The sequence below is a fragment of the Jatropha curcas genome, chromosome 6 (genome assembly GCF_041381405.1).
Source record: "Jatropha curcas cultivar XTBG-Jc1 chromosome 6, XTBG_Jcur_1.0, whole genome shotgun sequence".
In the NCBI taxonomy this organism is placed as follows: Eukaryota; Viridiplantae; Streptophyta; class Magnoliopsida; order Malpighiales; family Euphorbiaceae; genus Jatropha; species Jatropha curcas.
Genome location: NC_143156.1, coordinates 29,545,206 through 29,565,095, shown reverse-complemented (window position 1 = coordinate 29,565,095; position 19,890 = coordinate 29,545,206). Strand labels below are relative to the sequence as shown.

The 19,890-nt window shown below is 29.7% G+C and overlaps 2 protein-coding genes across 2 annotated transcripts; both read left to right on the top strand.

The window, feature by feature from the left end:
- The first annotated feature begins 10,772 nt into the window (after positions 1-10,772).
- On the top strand, positions 10,773-13,936 carry LOC105646132 (jasmonate-induced oxygenase 2). Its single transcript, XM_012231916.4, has 3 exons — positions 10,773-11,544; positions 12,045-12,375; positions 13,467-13,936. The coding sequence occupies exons 1-3, from the start codon at positions 11,051-11,053 to the stop codon at positions 13,713-13,715; spliced, it is 1,074 nt and encodes a 357-aa protein (XP_012087306.1). The 5' UTR covers positions 10,773-11,050; the 3' UTR covers positions 13,716-13,936.
- Positions 13,937-16,616: 2,680 nt separating this feature from the next.
- Positions 16,617-17,737, top strand: LOC149495915 (uncharacterized). Its single transcript, XM_089723278.1, has 3 exons — positions 16,617-17,185; positions 17,314-17,440; positions 17,498-17,737. Exons 1-3 carry the CDS (start codon positions 16,617-16,619, stop codon positions 17,735-17,737), a joined length of 936 nt encoding a protein of 311 aa, XP_089579404.1.
- The last annotated feature ends 2,153 nt before the right edge of the window (positions 17,738-19,890 follow it).

Below are 19,890 nucleotides of genomic sequence, written 5' to 3'. Positions count from 1 at the left end.
TTAACCATCGAAATTAATAAAAAAAAATCTGTAAATGAATAAAATTGTACTTTATTTTTGGTTCAAATTAATTCATGCTCAATAGTTATATCACTAAATACAAAAATTAATTATAATTATGGTTTGTTTTAGTTGGTCTCTCGTAAAGGTATCGAGTTTAAATCATCTCGATCATAAAAATTTTCGCCAATTTGACGAGTTAAAAGGCAGATTTCAATTCTATTAATCATCTCAATTGGGCTTCATTTTAATTAGCTAAGAGTGTCATTCGGTAGTATCCAGCAAAATTAATGGTGTGCCCATCTAAGGAGGTGAGATTGGGCTAAGCAACAGAACTGAAGTGGGCTTCGGCCTAAAACATTACACAACTTTTTTCTTTTTACATATATATTTTTTTGAAGTATGAGTCTTAGTTGTAAAGGGACCCATTATATATATATATATATATTTTAAAAAAAAAAGGTAAAATGTGATGTATAATTATTTAAAATCTAGAGATTTATTTTCAGTTTAAAATTATTTTTAAAGTGAAATTTTTCTTGAATATTTTTATGATTGAAAATGCTCCTTTTGTCGAAGAAGATGATGATTCTCTCTTTTTGTATTTGTGTATTTATAGGAATCTTTGTCATGGGAAGAAAGAGAGCAATGTTCAACTAGCAATAATTTAGAGGTATAAAGATAAAAAAGATAATAATAATTTTCTATTTTTTTTATTATTCTTAATTTTTTTTTAACCAAGAGAAAAATTATGGTTAATTTCTTCACTCCATTTAAAAATAAAATGGTTTTGTAAAGACATAATTAAAAGAAATTTTTAATTGTTATATAAAAAAAATATAATTTATAAACATGAAATAAAAATCAAGAAATAAATGAAAAGTTGAAGAGGGAAAAATATGCAAAACACAATAATAGCATTTGGTAAGATAAAGCATTGAGCCCCCACTTAAAAATATAAGCCACCATACTTTATTGGAGCATTTTAATTTGAACTCAGAATGTAAATGGGCCACAAAAATTAAAGATGAGGCCCACTTATGCTAAAACCAAAAACTTGCGAAGCTGAAGAAGGCCCAATAAAATTCACCAAAAGTCATTGATAACTTTTGTGATGGAGATAATTCGAACTTGAAACCTACTACTTCCCACATCTTCTACAAGACTTGAGAATATTAATTAGACCGCACTTAATGAAATTTTATGAGATGGAAAAGGATTCGACTTCAAAACCATAATTCAGTAAAACCAGACCGAATCAAATTAGTTTGGTTCTATTTTATTTTAGTTTTAACCAAAAAAAAATAAATATTTTCAGTTTGGTTCAAGTTTTATTAGGTTAAAAAAAATAAATTTAAAAACTTACCCAAAGATATGTTTAAATGAATTCATATAATGAACCAAAAACAGAAAAATTGTATAAATGAATAGTGATGTGACCAATAGAATTTATACAAAATACAAAAGTGTATGTGTAAGTGGTTCTTGATTCTTCTCCTATCACTCTTGACTTGCCCTATGTCCTTACTATGCGAAGAAAAGAAATAACACATGTACGAGTTTTGTCAATTATTTGCAATTGGGTTTGTGTTTACACAAGAAAAAACAAATTGCTAAATGTGAAAAGGTTGCATGTCTCAATCTTTGTCTTCAAGCCATAACCAACTTGTCCTTGTTACTTGTATCAACATTCTAAACATAGATTGTTTTTAGCTAGCCTTTCACATTGGAGTGTTTTTGGACCACAAAACACTAAGAAAATGAAATGGTAAGAAAAATTAGGGTTAAGTAAAAAAAATTCAAACATAGATCTCTTTGGGGAATCACATTGAATGGTAATAAAAAAAATTTTCAAAATTAATGAAATTAGTGATAGATTTAGTCTTATTCAATTATTATTGATATACAAAAATAATGAAAATTGAAGGTATAGCTCTAATAAAATATAAAAATAATTAGATGTCGGTCACATTTTAGACAACCTTAAATAATTATTAAGTATGCATAAGCTTATTCTTTTTGCTCCTTGCTTTAATTAGATCCTTCACCTCTTATTTTTAGTCAATTAAATTATAAATCGAATGCATAACTATATGTGATAATAATCAAAATTAAAGTTGTTTAATAATAGATAATTGGATCAACAAATCATAAATGAGAGATTTGAAAATCAAAACCTAGAATCGCCACTATTAAAAAGAGTTTTATTTAAAATGATCTGAGTAATTTGAATAGACTCGAGCTCAACTCATTCTAATATATTTATATTATACATGAGCCGAACTTGATTAAAAATATAAATTTTTCTATAAAAGAGCTAAGCATGAAAAAATAAAAATTCAACTAGACTGTTCGCGAGCTTTACTATTCTTTTAATTTGTAAAAAAATTAATCAAAATGTCTTAAAAATGGCTCAAAATCGGATCAATTTCAAACAATACCATATATTATAAGTCGAACCAAGTCAAAATAGTAGGATATTTGACTCGATTCGGTTGGTTTTTGCTCCTACCGTTATGATATTCAATGAGATATTACCATTAGAGAGGAAAATGTTATGGGTGCCAAATGCCTCCTCATGCACGTGTTCAAATTTGTTTCCTGATATCATAGAACAAATACTACTCAATTATCAGAAAGAAGCCTCCAAAATCCATAAATGTGTCAAATAATTCAGAAGTAACGACCATCCATCAATACCCATACTATATGATATAATATAAAATTAATTTTCAGTAACTAATTAAATTTTTTGAAGTATTGGAGAGGAAAGTTGATAAGGGTGAAATTGGAATTTTAGCTTCTATTTTTAATAACAAAGTGGACTTTATTTATAAGATCAGGGTTCAAAATATGGAGTTACTAATTTTAGAAAAACCGATAAAAATTTCATTATTAGAAGAATGATTTTATCTGAATACCACTCTATTTAAAGTGTGCATGATTTCCATCTGAATAGGGTGGGAAACCCTGAAGCGATGAAGGAAAAAATATAACCAACATTTACTTTTAGTTAATAAATATTATAAATCGGAAAAATTATAATATGATGGTTCATGTGGTTTGAAAAATATAATTAATTCATCCTTATATTTTTGAATATATATTAATTTTTCATTATATTTTGAATCTATTATACTAATAGGTCATTCCATCTAATTTTTATATCTTTTTCAGTTTAAGTGCCTTATGAAATTGTGAAAATACTCATTTTATCTCTTCTCATTTTTGGTATATTTTTGAAAACACAAAGAATAACTAATTGTATTTCTCAAATCACAGTAACCATATTTTCAATATTCAGATTTTAATATCTCTCTATTGATCTTTTCTTTTTCTTGCTGATTTAATGGAAAAGTTATAAAAATTGAACAGAAGAACATACTTAGTACCATGACAACAACAAAACATATAAATAAAAGATAATTTTTTAAAATATAGCAACAAATTAATTGTATTTTGCAAACCATAGGAATCGTGACCTAACTTTTTTTATAAATATAATGTATTTCTCCACAACAGCGGTACCGTTAACCTTCAAAACCATTAGTTTGTTGAAGAAGAAGCGTGGAGGTTGGTGGTGGGGATAATGGTAGATGTCTTAGTTTTTTTTTTTTCACGTGCTGTGTCTCTAATGTAGAGTAGCTAAGCTAACTGTAGCCTGCCTATTCAATTAAATGCCCAAGACAACCAAATTTGGAATGCTAATTCCTCTGTTTAATGCATATTAATGCAAAAGGATTCTATATATATATATATTTACAGGGAGACAATATATCATTGTCACTACATATCATATATATCTTGAGTGATTATATGGCAAGTTTGCATTTTTTTTTTTTCCATAAAATAGCAAGGATCATATCGGTTTGTTTCAAGCAGATATACAATAATATTGTCAGTTATACAATAAAGGATAGTCTTCTTATAACTCGCTAAATTGATAAAAATTTTATAGTTGATAGGACATAAAACTAAGATATTTTGAATAATCTTCTTTGTTTTTTTTTTTAATTATAAAATGAGTGACTTATTTTTTAAAAATAGAATCTGTATAAAAAGAAATTTCTTGAATACATTTAGTGACAATTAAAAAAAATGAAATACTCTGATCTGAAATCAAAATACCGGTTATAATTAGTTTAGAATCACGAAAAATAAAATACCGTTTATAATTAGTTTAGAATTAATTTAGAATCTTTTTGAGTCATGCACAGGTAAATTTTTCTACTCTATAAAAACAAAAATAACAAGGAAAAAGAAGTTGTGATTAGACTTGTGAAAATAACTCTGTCTAATATAACATGATATGTCTTTGAACAGCAATCAATTTCAATTAATCTTAATAACTTTGCAGATATTACAAGATATCACATTTATAAATGGCCAAGAATAGAAAGATGACAAGTCATCAAGACTAGTCATTTTTTATGACCAGGTTTCTCATGTGGCAAGACATCATTGGTAAAAGTCACATGAAGGATATTGTTTTCACGTGAAATACTGACTCATCCAATGGATTCCTTTGATACCGTGTCATCTCTAAAATACATGCAAATATGGTATTTATTTTACATTAAAAAGTTAATTAATTTATATATATCAGCTGCCGCTTTCTATCTTCTTCTATATAAACCCATCAGAAATTCCTCAAATTACCACACAAAAATTTATTATCCCATCTTTTTCTTGGAAAATCAGGTCACAGATAGAAGGAAAATAGAGAAAAGGAGGTGAGTATAAGCTTTTTTTCTTTTTTCTTTTTTTTTTTAAATTTAAATATTATTTTCTTAATCAAATGGTAGTATTGTTATTATATATTATTTATTTTTTCTTTGTTTCTTTATCAAATTGCTACAAAAGTGTACTGTCGTGAAGTCTCATATATGTATATAAAAGCATATTGTCGTTAAGCATTTACGTTTTATCAAAATCTATTTTCTAATTTATTTAATTACTTGAACTTGATGTACTCTAAAATTAAAGAACGAAACAAAAAATTCCAAGTCAATAATTAAACCAAAAAAAGAAAAATTTCATTTTCCATGAACATAAATATAGTTGTTAGTGAAAAATTATAGAATAGAAAACAAGAACTAACAGAAGCTAAACTAAAAATAGTGATGTCCCTCCAAAAACAAAAATTTGTAGGTGCAAATATTGCAGTTTGAAGTTTCAATTAGCTTGGCAATGGTGATCACAAAGCAAAAGGGAACACAGTTTTATCCTCCAAACGTGAGGGTTTCCCTTGTCATATTTTGAACCTTATCATATAAAAATTACACATGTGGCAAATATTAATTAGCCTTCTGATTTTAGGTAAAGGTTAGAGAAAAAAGAATCTGGTGGTCCACTTATCACTTACCACTTACTAAACTTTATTAATCTTTAAATCAAATATAGGCGTATACATCTTTTGCCTCCAAACTTAAGCAAAAAAAATCTTGTGGCCCTGTTTATTTTTCAAAATGACCTTATGGTATCTTAAAGTTATAAAATTATTAACATCACACCCTTATTAATCCGGTCAGAAACGCGTGAAAAGGCAAATTATTTTCTTACGCATGAACTTGTAAAAATAATCCTAGATGGTATTTTAAATCGTTAAAAATATTTTTTTATTACTAAGTTAACTAGAATATTATTAAACTTCTTAAACTTAGGGATGAGGGGAGGGTGTAATCGACTAACCCTTGACTAGTCTCGTCAACTTGTGGCCGGTCTTGCCGAATAAGTACAGAGTAGCGGTGAAGCAGAAAAGTGAGACTGCGACTCGCTCTCTGCTGTGCTCGCTGGAAGAGAAAGAGAGAGATTAGAGATGGCATGAGCAACGGAGGAACGATGACAAGAAGCTCTGGTTTGTGCGACCTGAGCTTAGATTATCGGAAATGCAAAAAGAAAGGAGAAAGAGGATTGTTTCGATCGATAAGCCCCTCTGTCTCTCTCGCGCCATTTGAATAAGAACGAAAGCAGAAAGCGATGGCCAGAGATGCTGTAGCTGATGTGAGGTAGTCAAATCGGCGGAGCTTTGAGCTATGGTGAACGAAAAACAAAGGGGATAGGATAAGGGGGAGAAGGGATTTTGGGTTAGTTGCTGATTTGTTTTGATTTAGATTTGATTTAGCTCGATTCATGAATTTTTTTTGTTGCATATTCAACGTGGCAAAATTAATTGTGACTTAGAATTGTAATTTTTCAAGTCATCCTCGCGTGTTGTGCACAACCAATTTACTACTCTGACTAGGTATGCAATTGTTATAAAAAGTAAATTTAGGGTGCTACAAAATCACTTTGAAAGTAGAGGAGGCCACAAAACTTTTTTGCATCAAATTTAAGAGGAAAATCATGTATTCCATCCTCAAATATACGCATATACATATATGTGGGTGTCAGTTTTCTATTGGATAATAATTTTATCAGTCAATTGATGCAATAAATAGGCTCTTTTTCTAAGGCAAGCAAGACTTAATTACATTTCATTTTCTTGGAGTTGTTTTTTTTGTTCTTCCATTCTTGATTCTTTTGGTAATCTTGAAAGTACCATTTGCACTATTTGTGATTTAGATTGTTATATCTTATTTCTTTTGTTGCTTTTCATATATATATATATATATATATATATATATATATATATATATATATATATATATATATATATATATATAGCTTGCTAGAATAATAATTTAGAAATTTGACATTGATAAACAAACAAACAAACCGCACCTCTTTTTCTCATTCATATTCTTCACATGTCGGTATTAGGGATTTGTAAGGAAAATAATTCATATATATGAGGTGAAGAAAAATAGTGCTATTCTTCAAGAAAATGACTTTTTTTTTCTTGTTTGTTTGCAATAATAAAATAGAATTTTCAACGTAAAATATAACTTGTCATTCAATGTTTGAGAAGCCAATGTAAATCATCTAACTTTTACTTCTCATCTTCCTGTCAACCTCTTCTGTCGAAAAAGTGAACTTTTTTACTATTAACGAAATATACTTTTTGTACGGAATGTGTTCATTTTTTAGATGAAAAAACTATTTTTTGGATTGAATGACTTAACAGTGAGATAAAAAATGAGAATATAATGAGATTTAAGTATGAATTTAAACATAATTTAGAATTCAGTTATATTTTATAAATTTTTATTAAGATAAAATGACCAAAATATTTTTTTTATATATTTTTATTTATTGGAAGCCTAACGAGCAGAAATAGTATCGTAGTTGCTCTTTTCTTATAATCGAGAGGATTCAAATTTTCCCACGTTAATAAGAAAATATTTAAAAACCTATATATTGGATGGACTTTAATGCTTGCTCATAAAATAATTTGTTATTTACATAATTGATTAATGGTCAATGATGACACTAAAGTTTAATTTAAGGATAAAAACTTTAAGGAATCTTTAACTACCATATATATTTTGAAATTATATAGTGATATCATTGGCACATGTGAATATATTTCTTTGAGTAAAATATTTGTAAAAGATAATTATACGTGTATGAATATTATACAACTATTGTTTTCATTTTTTATTTATTAAAGGGATGATAAATGATTTACAAGGTTAACCATTTACTTTAAAAAACTATTAAATATGCATTCAATTAATTAGTAAATTATTACAATAATTTATTAATTAATCAATCAAAAGACAACCGCAATACAATTGAACTAAAATTCATTAATTTTTTATTTTTATTTTTATTTTCTTTACTATCTCAAAATCACAAAATCATGTATCTAACTATCAATTTTAATTTTTTGATTCCATATTCCTTTTTCTTTTCTTTTTTTTTTTGGATAAATTTATTAAGTTATATATATATATATATATATATATATCAAGGGCTTTTGTTAGTGGCACTTTGACTTGAGAAGTGTTTGGTAATTTATTAATTTTCTGAAATTTTGATATAAGAAAGTTGTGGTGTTTGTTTGGACATGCTTTTGAGCAAAAGCAAAAACAGTAATAACCTGTGAAACATGCAACAAGTAAACCACAATCATTTATATCTAATGGACAGTATGCATTTGAAATTAAAAAAAAAATTCATCAAATTGCAATAAATTATTTTAAACTCATTGTTTTTCTAATTAAATTTAAATTATTTAATTACATAAGCATAAACACAAAAGAAAAATAAATCTAATAATAATACGTAATACAAGTATGAAATTTTTAACTTAAGAAAAATAAAATAGCCATTTCAATTTATAACCTTTTTAATAATAATCAATGGTTAGATGGGTGTATTAGAATTTGATTCTATTATAAGAGCTTCTTATTCTTATTGTTTATTAAATTTAAAATTACATTTATTTTAATATAAATATATCAATAATTAACAATATGAAGTCAACGTAATCGGCAAATTCTATATGCATTCCTCTCCATAAAAAAAGAACAGAAATAGATGTCTTGTTAGGACAAGAAAATATCTATAGCTGCCTAAACAACTAATAACGCTAGTTAATCTATACCTATGTTGCACGGAAACGGGAACGTGAAAGCGTGAAAACGCAAAAATGAATACAAAGAACCGGTATTTTTTTAAAATATAGGAAATGGATACGTGAAAAAAATGTGTAAATGAATAAATATAAAAATATAAATTATTATAAATTATTAAATATATTCGTTAAAGTCCAATCAATATTTAATTATATTCAAAAAAATTACAAGTTTCATACTCATAAAAAAACACATGTTTTATGAATTTGTATTTATTTATGCATTTATTTTAATTAGAGAAATGAATTTTTGAAAATTTCTAATTTACGAAAACGTGTTTGGAGAGGGGAAACGTGTTTTCAAATTACTTAATTTATAAAAATAGCCCCGAAACGTTTTGAGGAATTTCTAAGCGTTTCCGCAACACGGAAACAATAGCCAAAGGAAGTTTCTTTGCAACATAGATTCATACACTTTCTTAAACTCTCATGGATACACACACACATTTGTATATATATATATATATATATAAATTGATAATTGAACAATATTATTATTAATATATAGAATTATTAGTTAATTACGTATGGTCTAATTGATCTTTTTTTCGTGTCACGTCTTATAGAAAATGTGGGGAGTTTGAACTCGAGTTTATATTTTTTCCACCATAAAAAGCTACTACTAATTTGGTAAATGTAATTTAATAAAGAAAGTTATCCCTATTGTATAGCGCATAATATTTTTTTCCATATATTTAGCCTCCATGTATATATATATATATATATATATATATATATATATATATATATATATATATATATATATATATATATTAAATTATTAATCACATCTCGTGTCCCCAGTAAGCAATAGAGAGAAAAAGAGTAAGTTGTGCACGGCGCCGAAATTGGAATGTAGTTGCTTTCCACGGGGTCATGATGCCATTAGATTAATCCACCGAATATTTAATTTCACCGTACTTTATAATTTTAATTTTATCGCATTTTAAATTTTGTGAATGACTTATTATATATTTAAAATTATAAATTTTATAATATTATACATATTTTCATACCAATAATAATAATTTTGAGAATTTTTAATTTTAATATGCAAAATATTAATTCGACGTGAAGTGTTCAGTAAGTGAAATTTTATAAATTGAAGTATTTAATAAGTCAAGATAAAAATTGAACATGATGTATGATTACAGTAACAAAATTTAGAGGTAAATTTATATATTTAATCTATTATAATTGTTGTAATTCTGTATTTAGCATGGAATTTATGATTTGATTTGTAATCTGTCCTGAACTTTGCCTTAAAATGGACGTAATATTGTTTACAATAATTTTTGGTTAAAAATAAATTTCTTAATATCACTACATCCACACATAGTAATTATATGTACCAACATAATAATGTTATTCATTATTATGATATATATATATATATATATATATATATATATATTCTTAATTTTAATTCCACATATATATGGTAGTTTTTTTCTTTGACTGAATACATCAATTCATCGTTGAACTTTATAACGTTAACCTTGTGGCACCATAAACTTTACAGATGACCTATCGTGTACTTGAATTTATAAATTTTCGTAATATTACATACTTTTCGATACTAATATCAATAATTTTTAGGAATTTTGGCTTTTATTTGTAAAATATTGACTTGACGTATAATTAGTGTGACTTTTAAAATAATAATTTACATATATTTTAATTTTTTAATAAATATTTAATTTATCTAATTTTGTAAGTAGGGGTATTAAATAAAATAATTTGAATAATTGAAGTATTTAATAGGTATAATTTTTAAAAATTAAAGTGTTTGATTGATCAAAGTAAAAATCGAGGATTCTATAAAATTAAAGTAACAAAATCTACAGATCAATTTATGTATTCAGTCTTTTTTTTTTTCTTTCTTTTTTAGGTTTGCATCACATGATTTCCTACCCGTTTGAATAGTATTTAAGTAAAATCTCCTTCAACAGCCTCGAATCGAATTTTAAGTTTCAAATTACTTTCTTTACCGGTAAAATTTATATACAGATGCAATAACAATGCAACTTCACCTATCCGAAAATAATAATAAAATAAAAAAAAAAAAAATCTTTTTCCAGCAAGGATATGAAATATCATATTTGTGTCCTACTTCATATAGGTATCTGAAAATGACCTTCAAATGCAAATATATCGTCTAACTTTTCATATATATTTTATTTTATTTTATTTTATCTTTTTTTTTTTAAAAAAACCCCATTATTTTCACGTTCTTCTCCATGTCCATTTCATTTCACTTCCTTGTGCTTGCCACCTCCTCAGCACCCCCATCCATCTGCCCTTTTAACTACCACTCTTCAATTCCTTCCCTCATCCCTATCTCTCTCTTTCACACACATACACACATACACACGCACAGAGAGGCTTCTCTTTTCTGTTCACTTTCTTTTTCTTTTTAAAAGAAAAAAAGAAAAGAAAAGCAAACTAATCAAGGCTTGTTTGGTTGATTGTTTTATGTTTTCATGAGAAGAAAGACCAAAGCTTTATATTAATACATACATAAAGAACATGAATCTTCAAGATTGGCCTGAACCAATAGTTCGTGTTCAATCTTTATCGGATAGTTGCCCACCGGAAATTCCTTCCCGGTATATAAAGCCACCGCAAGATAGACCTTTAGTGAATTCTTTTTCTCCCTGCGATGTCAATATACCTATTATTGATCTCGTCGGGCTTTACGGCGATGACTGTAATCTTAAAGCTTCAATACTTAACCAAGTGTCCATGGCTTGTCGCGACTGGGGATTTTTTCAAGTTATTAACCATGGCGTTGAGGAGGAGTTGATGGACAAAAGTCGCCAAGTTTGGAGAGATTTTTTTCATCTGCCTATGGAGGTGAAACAAGAATATGCAAACACTCCTAAAACTTATGAAGGCTATGGCAGCAGATTAGGAATCGAAAAAGGAGCCATTCTTGATTGGAGTGATTACTATTTTCTTCACTATCTTCCTTTGTCTTTAAAGAATTATAACAAATGGCCTGGCCTTCCACCTAATTGCAGGTAATTATATATATATAACAGCTCCATTTCTTGTTTTCATTCTCCAATATCGAATTCTTGAACTTTTATTTGGTTTTTTTTTTTTCTCTTATTTATGTTTTATTAATTTTATTACAACTAGGATTTGGAACTCATAAACTTACAATTTGGAGATGGATCTTTTATTTATGTTTCTACATTTCTTGTTCTCTTTTTATATTTTGACTATTTTTTGTTTTTTTATTTATATTTTTCTAATTCTTTAAAAATACGACTATTACAGTGAAATTTGGATCTGATGTTTACTTTTAGATTATCATGATTTTTTTTTAATCATCGTACCTAGTATGAATGTTCAAAAGTTACCTACAAACTTTGCCGGCCACTTGTAGTTGTAGCTAAACTGTTGTATATATGTCCAAGCAATATATTTTTTTTTTTTCACCGAACCTACAATTTCTTTTCGTGGTTGTTTAGTGATCAAAGCACAATTAAAAAGGGTATAATTTTTTTTTTTGTAGGGAAGTGATTGATGAATATGGTAAGCAAGTAGTGGAGCTATGTGGGAGATTAATGAAGATATTATCATCAAATCTCCAATTAAGAGAGTCGCGTCTACAAGAAGCATTTGGCGGTAAAGATATTGGGGCATGTTTAAGAGTAAATTTTTACCCTAAATGTCCTCAACCTAACTTGACACTCGGTTTATCATCGCATTCGGACCCGGGTGGCATGACGATTCTCTTGCCGGATGACAATGTCCCCGGCCTCCAAGTCCGGCGAGGATGCGATTGGATTACAGTCAAGCCAGCTCCTCATGCTTTCATTGTCAATATTGGTGATCAAATTCAGGTAAAAAGTTGCTCTCTATCTATCTTTCCTTTTCTATCTCCAAATTATCTACAAATCTGAAATATGTTTGGTCCAAATTTGACAGCCTTATTAAAAGGTACACATGGAGGGGTCATGTTATAGGTTAATACATAATTATCATTATTAATTATAATTATGCTCTAAAATAATAATAAAAAAGTGATAATACAAAACGAAAATAATTAAACAGGATAAGATAATGTTTTGTAACCTTTTAGCTGATGCCCATTAGACAATGTTTCGTTGTGTGGTCAGAAATGGTTACTTAGTTTGCTTTCACTCTTTCTTCACAAGCTATATTTGATGTACCAGAAAGAAAAAAAAAACATTTAACCTTAATGAAATCTAAATCTTCAAGTATTCCCACGTTTTAAAAATGTGCAAAACATGTGTCATTGTTGATGTCATAAAACAAGTAGTTAGATGGTTCTTTTCATTAGATTTTTATAATATTAAAGTCCTCCTTTTGACTTCTCCACTGTTCTTTTGAAACACTTGAAATTGCCTTTTTCCTAGAGATATTACAGCTTGTGTGTGTGTGTGTGTGTCTGCAGTGTAGATGACTCGTTAAAGTCTATGGCCCAGATACTACAGTTAGGTTTGGTACACAACATGAAATGAGAATCCTAAATAGAAATTTCTATTCTCTCCCTTTCAAAATATAAATCATTTTATTTTAAAATATTAAAAATTAATAAATTTCTCTTTATTTAGAAATGAAAGATAATCTAATCAAATTACTCTTAATTTTGTTATAATTTAAAAAGATAATTGCTTTCATAATTCCGTGCAAAAATTTTATCGAGAGCCTTCATGGGCTGAAACAATAATGCAGGCTGCACAATAGATGGTAGTTATTCTATTGGCTCACCAAATTATTGAAAACAACTATGATCAGAAAGACTTGAATTTGAGACCTTCAACTCTCACACAAGTGAGAAAACTAACTAGATCACCACTTGACTGGCATTATTAGTTTGTTATTTCATAATTAATCAATTTTGAAAATGAATATTAATTTTACGTATTATATTAACTAATTTATTTTTATTTGTACATTATTTCTACAGATACTAAGCAATGGGATATATAAGAGTGTGGAGCATCGAGTGATAGTAAATTCAGCTCAAGAGAGAGTATCACTCGCCTTCTTCTATAATCCAAAGAGTGATATTCCTATACAACCAATGGAGGAGCTTGTCACACCAGAGAGACCTTCTCTATACCAAGCTATGACATTTAATGAGTATAGACTTTTTATTAGAACAAAGGGTCCTCAAGGAAAATCCCAAGTGGAGTCTCTAAAATCTCCAAGATAATTACTATATACAAATATTTCAATTTTTCACGAGTACTTTCATATCCATTTTTTATACGAGGTTAATCTCGTTTTAAAATTTATGGCTATCATTTCATGTAAGTATTTTTTCACGGATCGAACCTCTGATCTTACAGAAGTCGTCCGTTGAACTTAAGCATATGCTTTACTTATGGGTAGATAATTAATATATATTTGATATCGAGATAATTACTTAACTAATTAGTTTTGATTTTATTGTAAATCAAATGTAAAAACAATCCCTTCATTGGATATACAAATGAGGGATTAAAAAAAATAGAAAGATATATAATTTTTGTTATTTATTTTTTTTTTAAAGAATAAATTGAATAATGGGGTTTGAGGGCCCAAAAAGATTCTGATTAATTAGGTCATATGATGGGATGTTAGTCCTACTTAGTACCGTTGATTGAGGCACTTCTGTGGCATTTTCTACTTATATTAGATTATGAAATTGTACTATAAAAGTTGTGTTTTATTTGATTGAGTCAATATTAAAATCCTAATCCAATAATGCAATTAGATAATTTTGAAAAGATATATATTAGTGCTTTTGTTGATAATACCACTTAACCACAATGAAAAGAGGGATACAATGGTAATTTAGGGATATAGATTCATGCACCTTCACTTGCTTAAGAGAGAAAATAAAAATTAGAATTTTCTATTTTTTTTTCTTTTATGATAAGACTAACTTTCTATTTCTTTTTTTGTTTGATATATAATACCTTGTCGAACGTTAGCATAAAACAGAAATATCACATGTGGAAATTCTATCTCCATTGTCGGCAGTACTTCACATAGCATGTGATGACTTAACAATTAATTTCACAATGGAGTGTAATTTCGTCTTACATCTATTTTTGTATTTTAAACAGTACTGTATTTATTAATTTAATTGTAATTACACCGTAATCAATTCTTAGAAGGCAATTGCACTCTAAAAATAAATAAGTCACTTTGAACTTATCGATCTTTTATAATTGCATTCTATAAATAAATTAAACCTAAATTTTTAATTAAAATAATACAAATATGAGCTCCGTGACTAATTCAAATTTAATTAAATGTAAAAATGCATTGTTTAAATTATAAGAGAGAATTTGATGGTTTTACCATTTTTTTTCTCTTTCAACTAATTGTCTCTCTTCTCTTGTGGATAATCGAACGGTCCAGCCTAAAATATTAATTTTATGGTTTATTATATGAACACTTTGGGTTTGATTAATTTTTTTATTTATAATTTGAATAGTATGTGATATCTTTTTAATTCAAATTGTCTATTTTTATATTTACAATAAATCAATAAGTTCAGAGTACTCTAATTTGCTTTTAGGATGCAATTACATTCTAAAAATAAATTATATTATAATTGCAACAATTTAAAAAGTTCGGGGATAAAATGATGATTAGGCCCTAAGTAATTGAAGCTTGATCTATTTGTTATTTTGTAAGAGTATTCAATTATTTAGTCACGACTAATTTTCACCTATGGTGTCTGAAATTTGCATTGACCACTAAGCAAATATGGATGATAAATTGGATATAAAATCGGATTTTTGTTCTAAACAAACTATGCTTGTTTTTCTCTCTTCTACCTAAAACAACTTTCTCTCAATTTTTGATCCATTTGTTACAGATAAATGAATAGGAACCGTTGGACTCCATGATCTTTCTATAAATTCACATTTAGAATTTTTTTTCTATTATAGAGTATATCTGCACTTCTTTCTGCATAACTGTTCAAATAATAAAAACTCTTATCAAAATCACTATAATGGTGATAATAATAACTCATAATAGATTTGAGAGCTATATGAACAATAATAATTCAAATCTGTATCAAAAGATAAAAAAATAAATAAAAAAGAAAAATAGTAACCATCAGTAAGAGCTCACCAATAGCCATCCGTGACAAAAGAGAAGAGAGCTTCTATATTTTGAGGAAACGAGAGACGGACTTATTACGTTACATATAATAAGAATAGTTTCCTCCCATCACTATTTATACTTGTTCTTTATAAGAAGAATCACAATGCACACCATCAAAGTTGAAATTGTGGTAAAAAAAATAGAAAAAAAAAGAAATTATGGGTCACCCACTACCTTATCTTTTGTACGGATTAATATATTCATAAATTTTTTGGAGCATGCATACATATTTTTCTTGTTTATATAGAAAAATAAATAAATAAATAAATAATAAAGGTTAAATAAATTATAATGGTGACTTGTATAAGCCACATATAGTGAGTCATCCCTTGAAACTCTTCCGAAGGACAAGGCTTTATTAATCCATGACTTTTGCCAAAGAGCTTCATGTAATGCTACAACAGACAAATATATATAATAAAATATTGCATGCTTAATATATATTTTTAGTCATGCTTTATTTTTTTATGCAACAATCATGTTTTAAAGTCAATAGTGTCAACTATGGATTAAGGTTGTTATACATATTTTAAATCAAATAATTAACTATAATAGTCACATGTCTATTAGCTTTAAATTTTTTATTTGTTTATGTAGAATTAAGTTCAAAGATCAAATGCTACTTGTTGGATTGCCCAATCTTTCTAATGCTTCCCTTACAAATAGTTTCCAATTTCTTAAAAATGAATTTATCGGCCATTAAATTTAAAATTTTAGTCGATATATTTAACTTAATCCAGTTGTTTTCATATAAAATCGAACTTATAATGATGCTTTCAAGCAATTTAATTGTTGATGTTGGATTAAAAAATAAAAATAAAAAGATTTTTAGGCATCATTTTTTTAAATATATTAATATTTTTAAAAAAAGAAGGTGGAGGAAGAACTAATTAACCATTCATCTTTTCATTTTGGCTGTCATTTGGTAACCAAATGCTATCTTTGAATCATGGATATTCTTTGTTGGAACTGTCGAGGACTCGGAAACCCCCAAACAGTAAATGCGCTCAATGAACTTATTCGATGCCATAAGCCGACTGTTATTTTTCTATCCGAAACTCTAGTTGCTTTGAATAAAATTGAGCAGCTCCGCTACAGATTTCATTTCGATTGTTGTTTTGCTGTGGATGCGGTGGGACGTAGTGGTGGTTTAGCAATTTTATGGCATTCTCAGGTTCATTTAGAAGTTATCCGTTATTCTTCACATTTCATTGATATGAAAATTAGGGAAGCTCAAGGTTTTATTTGGCGTCTCACTGGTTTTTATGGTATGCTGGAACGCTCCCGTAGGCAAATTTCATGGAATGTCCTTCGCTCCTTAGCTGGTTTGGAAAATCTTCCTTGGTTAATTTGTGGAGATTTTAATGACTTAATGTTCGCAGAAGAAAAGAAAGGGCGTCATCCTCACCCTCCATGCTTATTACAGGGTTTCTCGGATACTGTGGCTGACTGTGATCTAGTTGATCTAGGAATGTCGGGTACCCTTTTACTTGGGCTCATGGTAGAGGTCAACACCGGGTGGAGGAAAGATTAGACAGAGCTTTGGGAAACATCACTCGGCAGAATCATTTTCCTAATTATCAAGTCCAGAATTTAGTCTCAAGCACGTCTGATCACTCTCCTTTTTTTATTCTCACTTCTCCCAGAATTGAAAATCGGAGACATCAACGTTTTCGGTTTGAGAATATTTGGCTAGAGGAATCTGATGTAGATGCGGTGGTTCGAGAGAGTTGGACTAGTCATGAGGGTGTTGATGTCACGAGGAAGATAAAAGTTTGTGGAGAACGTTTACAGAGCTGGGGTAGGAGATTAAAGCTTCGGTTTCGGTAGGATGCAAAGAAGTTGACAGTGCAGCTTGAGAATCTTCGAAACAGAGGTAATAATGCACAGTTTGAAGATGTGCAGCGTATGCTTGATGATGTTCTGCACCGTGAAGACATTTTCTGGTCTCAAAGAGCAAAATCCCATTGGTTGCAATCGGGGGATATGAACTCTAGATACTTCCATGCAATTACTAAAAAACGGAACAAGTCGAAGCAGATTTTTCGGTTGAAGGATGCTAATGGCTAGTGGATAAGTGACAACAGTTTGCTGAAAGGTATGGTGAGTACTTATTTTGTTAATCTATTTGAGGCAGGGGATGTTGACTTAAGTCCTGTTGTGGGTTTATTCTCTCCTTTGGTTTTAGAAAATGACAATTCTCGTTTACTTGGAGACATTTCGGTGGATGAGGTAATATTGGCTGTGAAACAGATGCATGCAGATAAAAGCCCAGGGATGGATGGTCTAAATCCTAGATTCTACCACAGATTTTGGGATGTTGTGGGTCAGGATGTTGTCAAAAGTTGCCGAGACTGGTTCAATACAGGCGTTTTTCCGAACAATCTGAATGATACCTTAATTGTGTTGATTCCGAAAGTAGAGGACCCAGAGGCAGTGAAGGATTTTCGGCCTATTTCACTTTGTAATGTAGTTCACAAAGTGTTTGCTAAGGTTCTGGCGAACAGGCTGAAGATTATTCTGCCTAATCTTATTTCATTATCTCAGTCGACTTTTGTCCCGGGTCGGTTGCTCTCAGATAATGTGTTAGTTGCTTTCGAGTTAATCCACTCTATGCAAACAAGAATGAAAGGTCGACAAGGCGCTTCTGCATTGAAGGTTGATATCTCCAAAGCCTATGACAGAGTTAATTGGTGTTATCTACGAGCTGTTATGCATGGCTTGGGTTTTAGCCAACGTTGGATTGACTTGATCATGCTATGTGTTTCCTCAGTTAAATACTGGGTGGGAGTGAATGGGGATGAAGTTGGCCCAATTATTCCAGAACGGGGATTGAGACAAGGTTGCCCATTATCGCCCTATTTATTTATTCTCTGTGCCGAAGGACTGTCAAAGCTGTTTAGTCAATCTGAATGCGAAGGTCGCCTCAAAGGCTGTAGAGTCTCGAGAGCTGCTCCTCGGTTATCTCACTTGTTATTTGCGGATGATAGTTTGTTCTTTTTTGAAGCATCACGGACTCAAGCTCTGGAGATTAAAAATATTCTAGTTACTTATGAAGCAGCTTCAGGTCAAGCGGTTAATTGGCAAAAATCTGGTATTTTTTTCAGCTCTAACACTTCTGAGATGGATAAGACTGTTGTTCAAGGGGTTTTTGGTGTGATTGCTCCTTTAAACCACGGAAGGTATCTCGGTTTGCCATCGTTAATTGGTAGGGACAGGAGACGTATTTTTTCTTTCTTGAAGGATCGAGTGAGGAAGTTGGTCAGTGGTTGGAATCAGAAACTCCTATCCAAAGGGGGTAAAGAGGTACTAATAAAGGCTGTAGCACAAGCTATTCCCTCATTCTGTATGAGTTCTTTCCTTATTCCAGTATCCATTTTAACGGAGCTTCAGCGGCTCATGAATTCCTATTGGTGGGGAGGAAAGATGAGATGGTTGAGTTGGGAAAGGATGTGTGTAGCAAAGGAAGAAGGAGGTTTGGGTTTTCGACATTTGCGAAGTTTCAATCTGGCCTTGTTAGGAAAGCACTACTGGAGACTTTTACATAATACAAACTCTCTCTTTTATAGCTCTTTCAAATCTAAATATTTCCCTAGTGGGGATTTTCTTGGTGCAGGCGTTGGCCGTAATCCAAGCTTTGTATGGAGAGGGATTTGTGCAGCCAAGGATGCTATATGTTCAGGTTTTCGGTGGAGAATTGGAGATGGTCAATCGATTAATGTCTGGACCGAACCGTGGCTATTGCGGGATAATCAGTTTCGGGTTCACTTGCCTATTCTTCCTGGTTTTGAGCATATACGGGTTTCTGATCTTATTTTGGCAAATGGGGCGCGTGCTTAGAATTTGCCACTGATACATGGTCTTTTCCACCCTTCTATTGCTGAAATTATTACTTCTATCCCTTTAGCTACAAATGTTTAGGATGACATCCTTATATGGCATTGGACAGACTCTGGGATATACTCTGTGAAATCTGGATACAGATTAGTAGCATCTCAATATATGGATCCTGAAGATGTTTGGCGGTCGAGTTTTTGGAAAATACTTTGGTCATTGAAAATTCCGCCGAAAGTGAGACATTTTCTTTGGAGGTGTTGTCGAGACATTCTGCCAGTTAAAGCAACTGTGGTAACACTGAAACGTTAGTCCATGCTCTTGTCGAGTGTCCACGAGTGAGATTTTGTTGGCAGTTTTTCGGTATTCAGCTTACTACTGGGAATTTT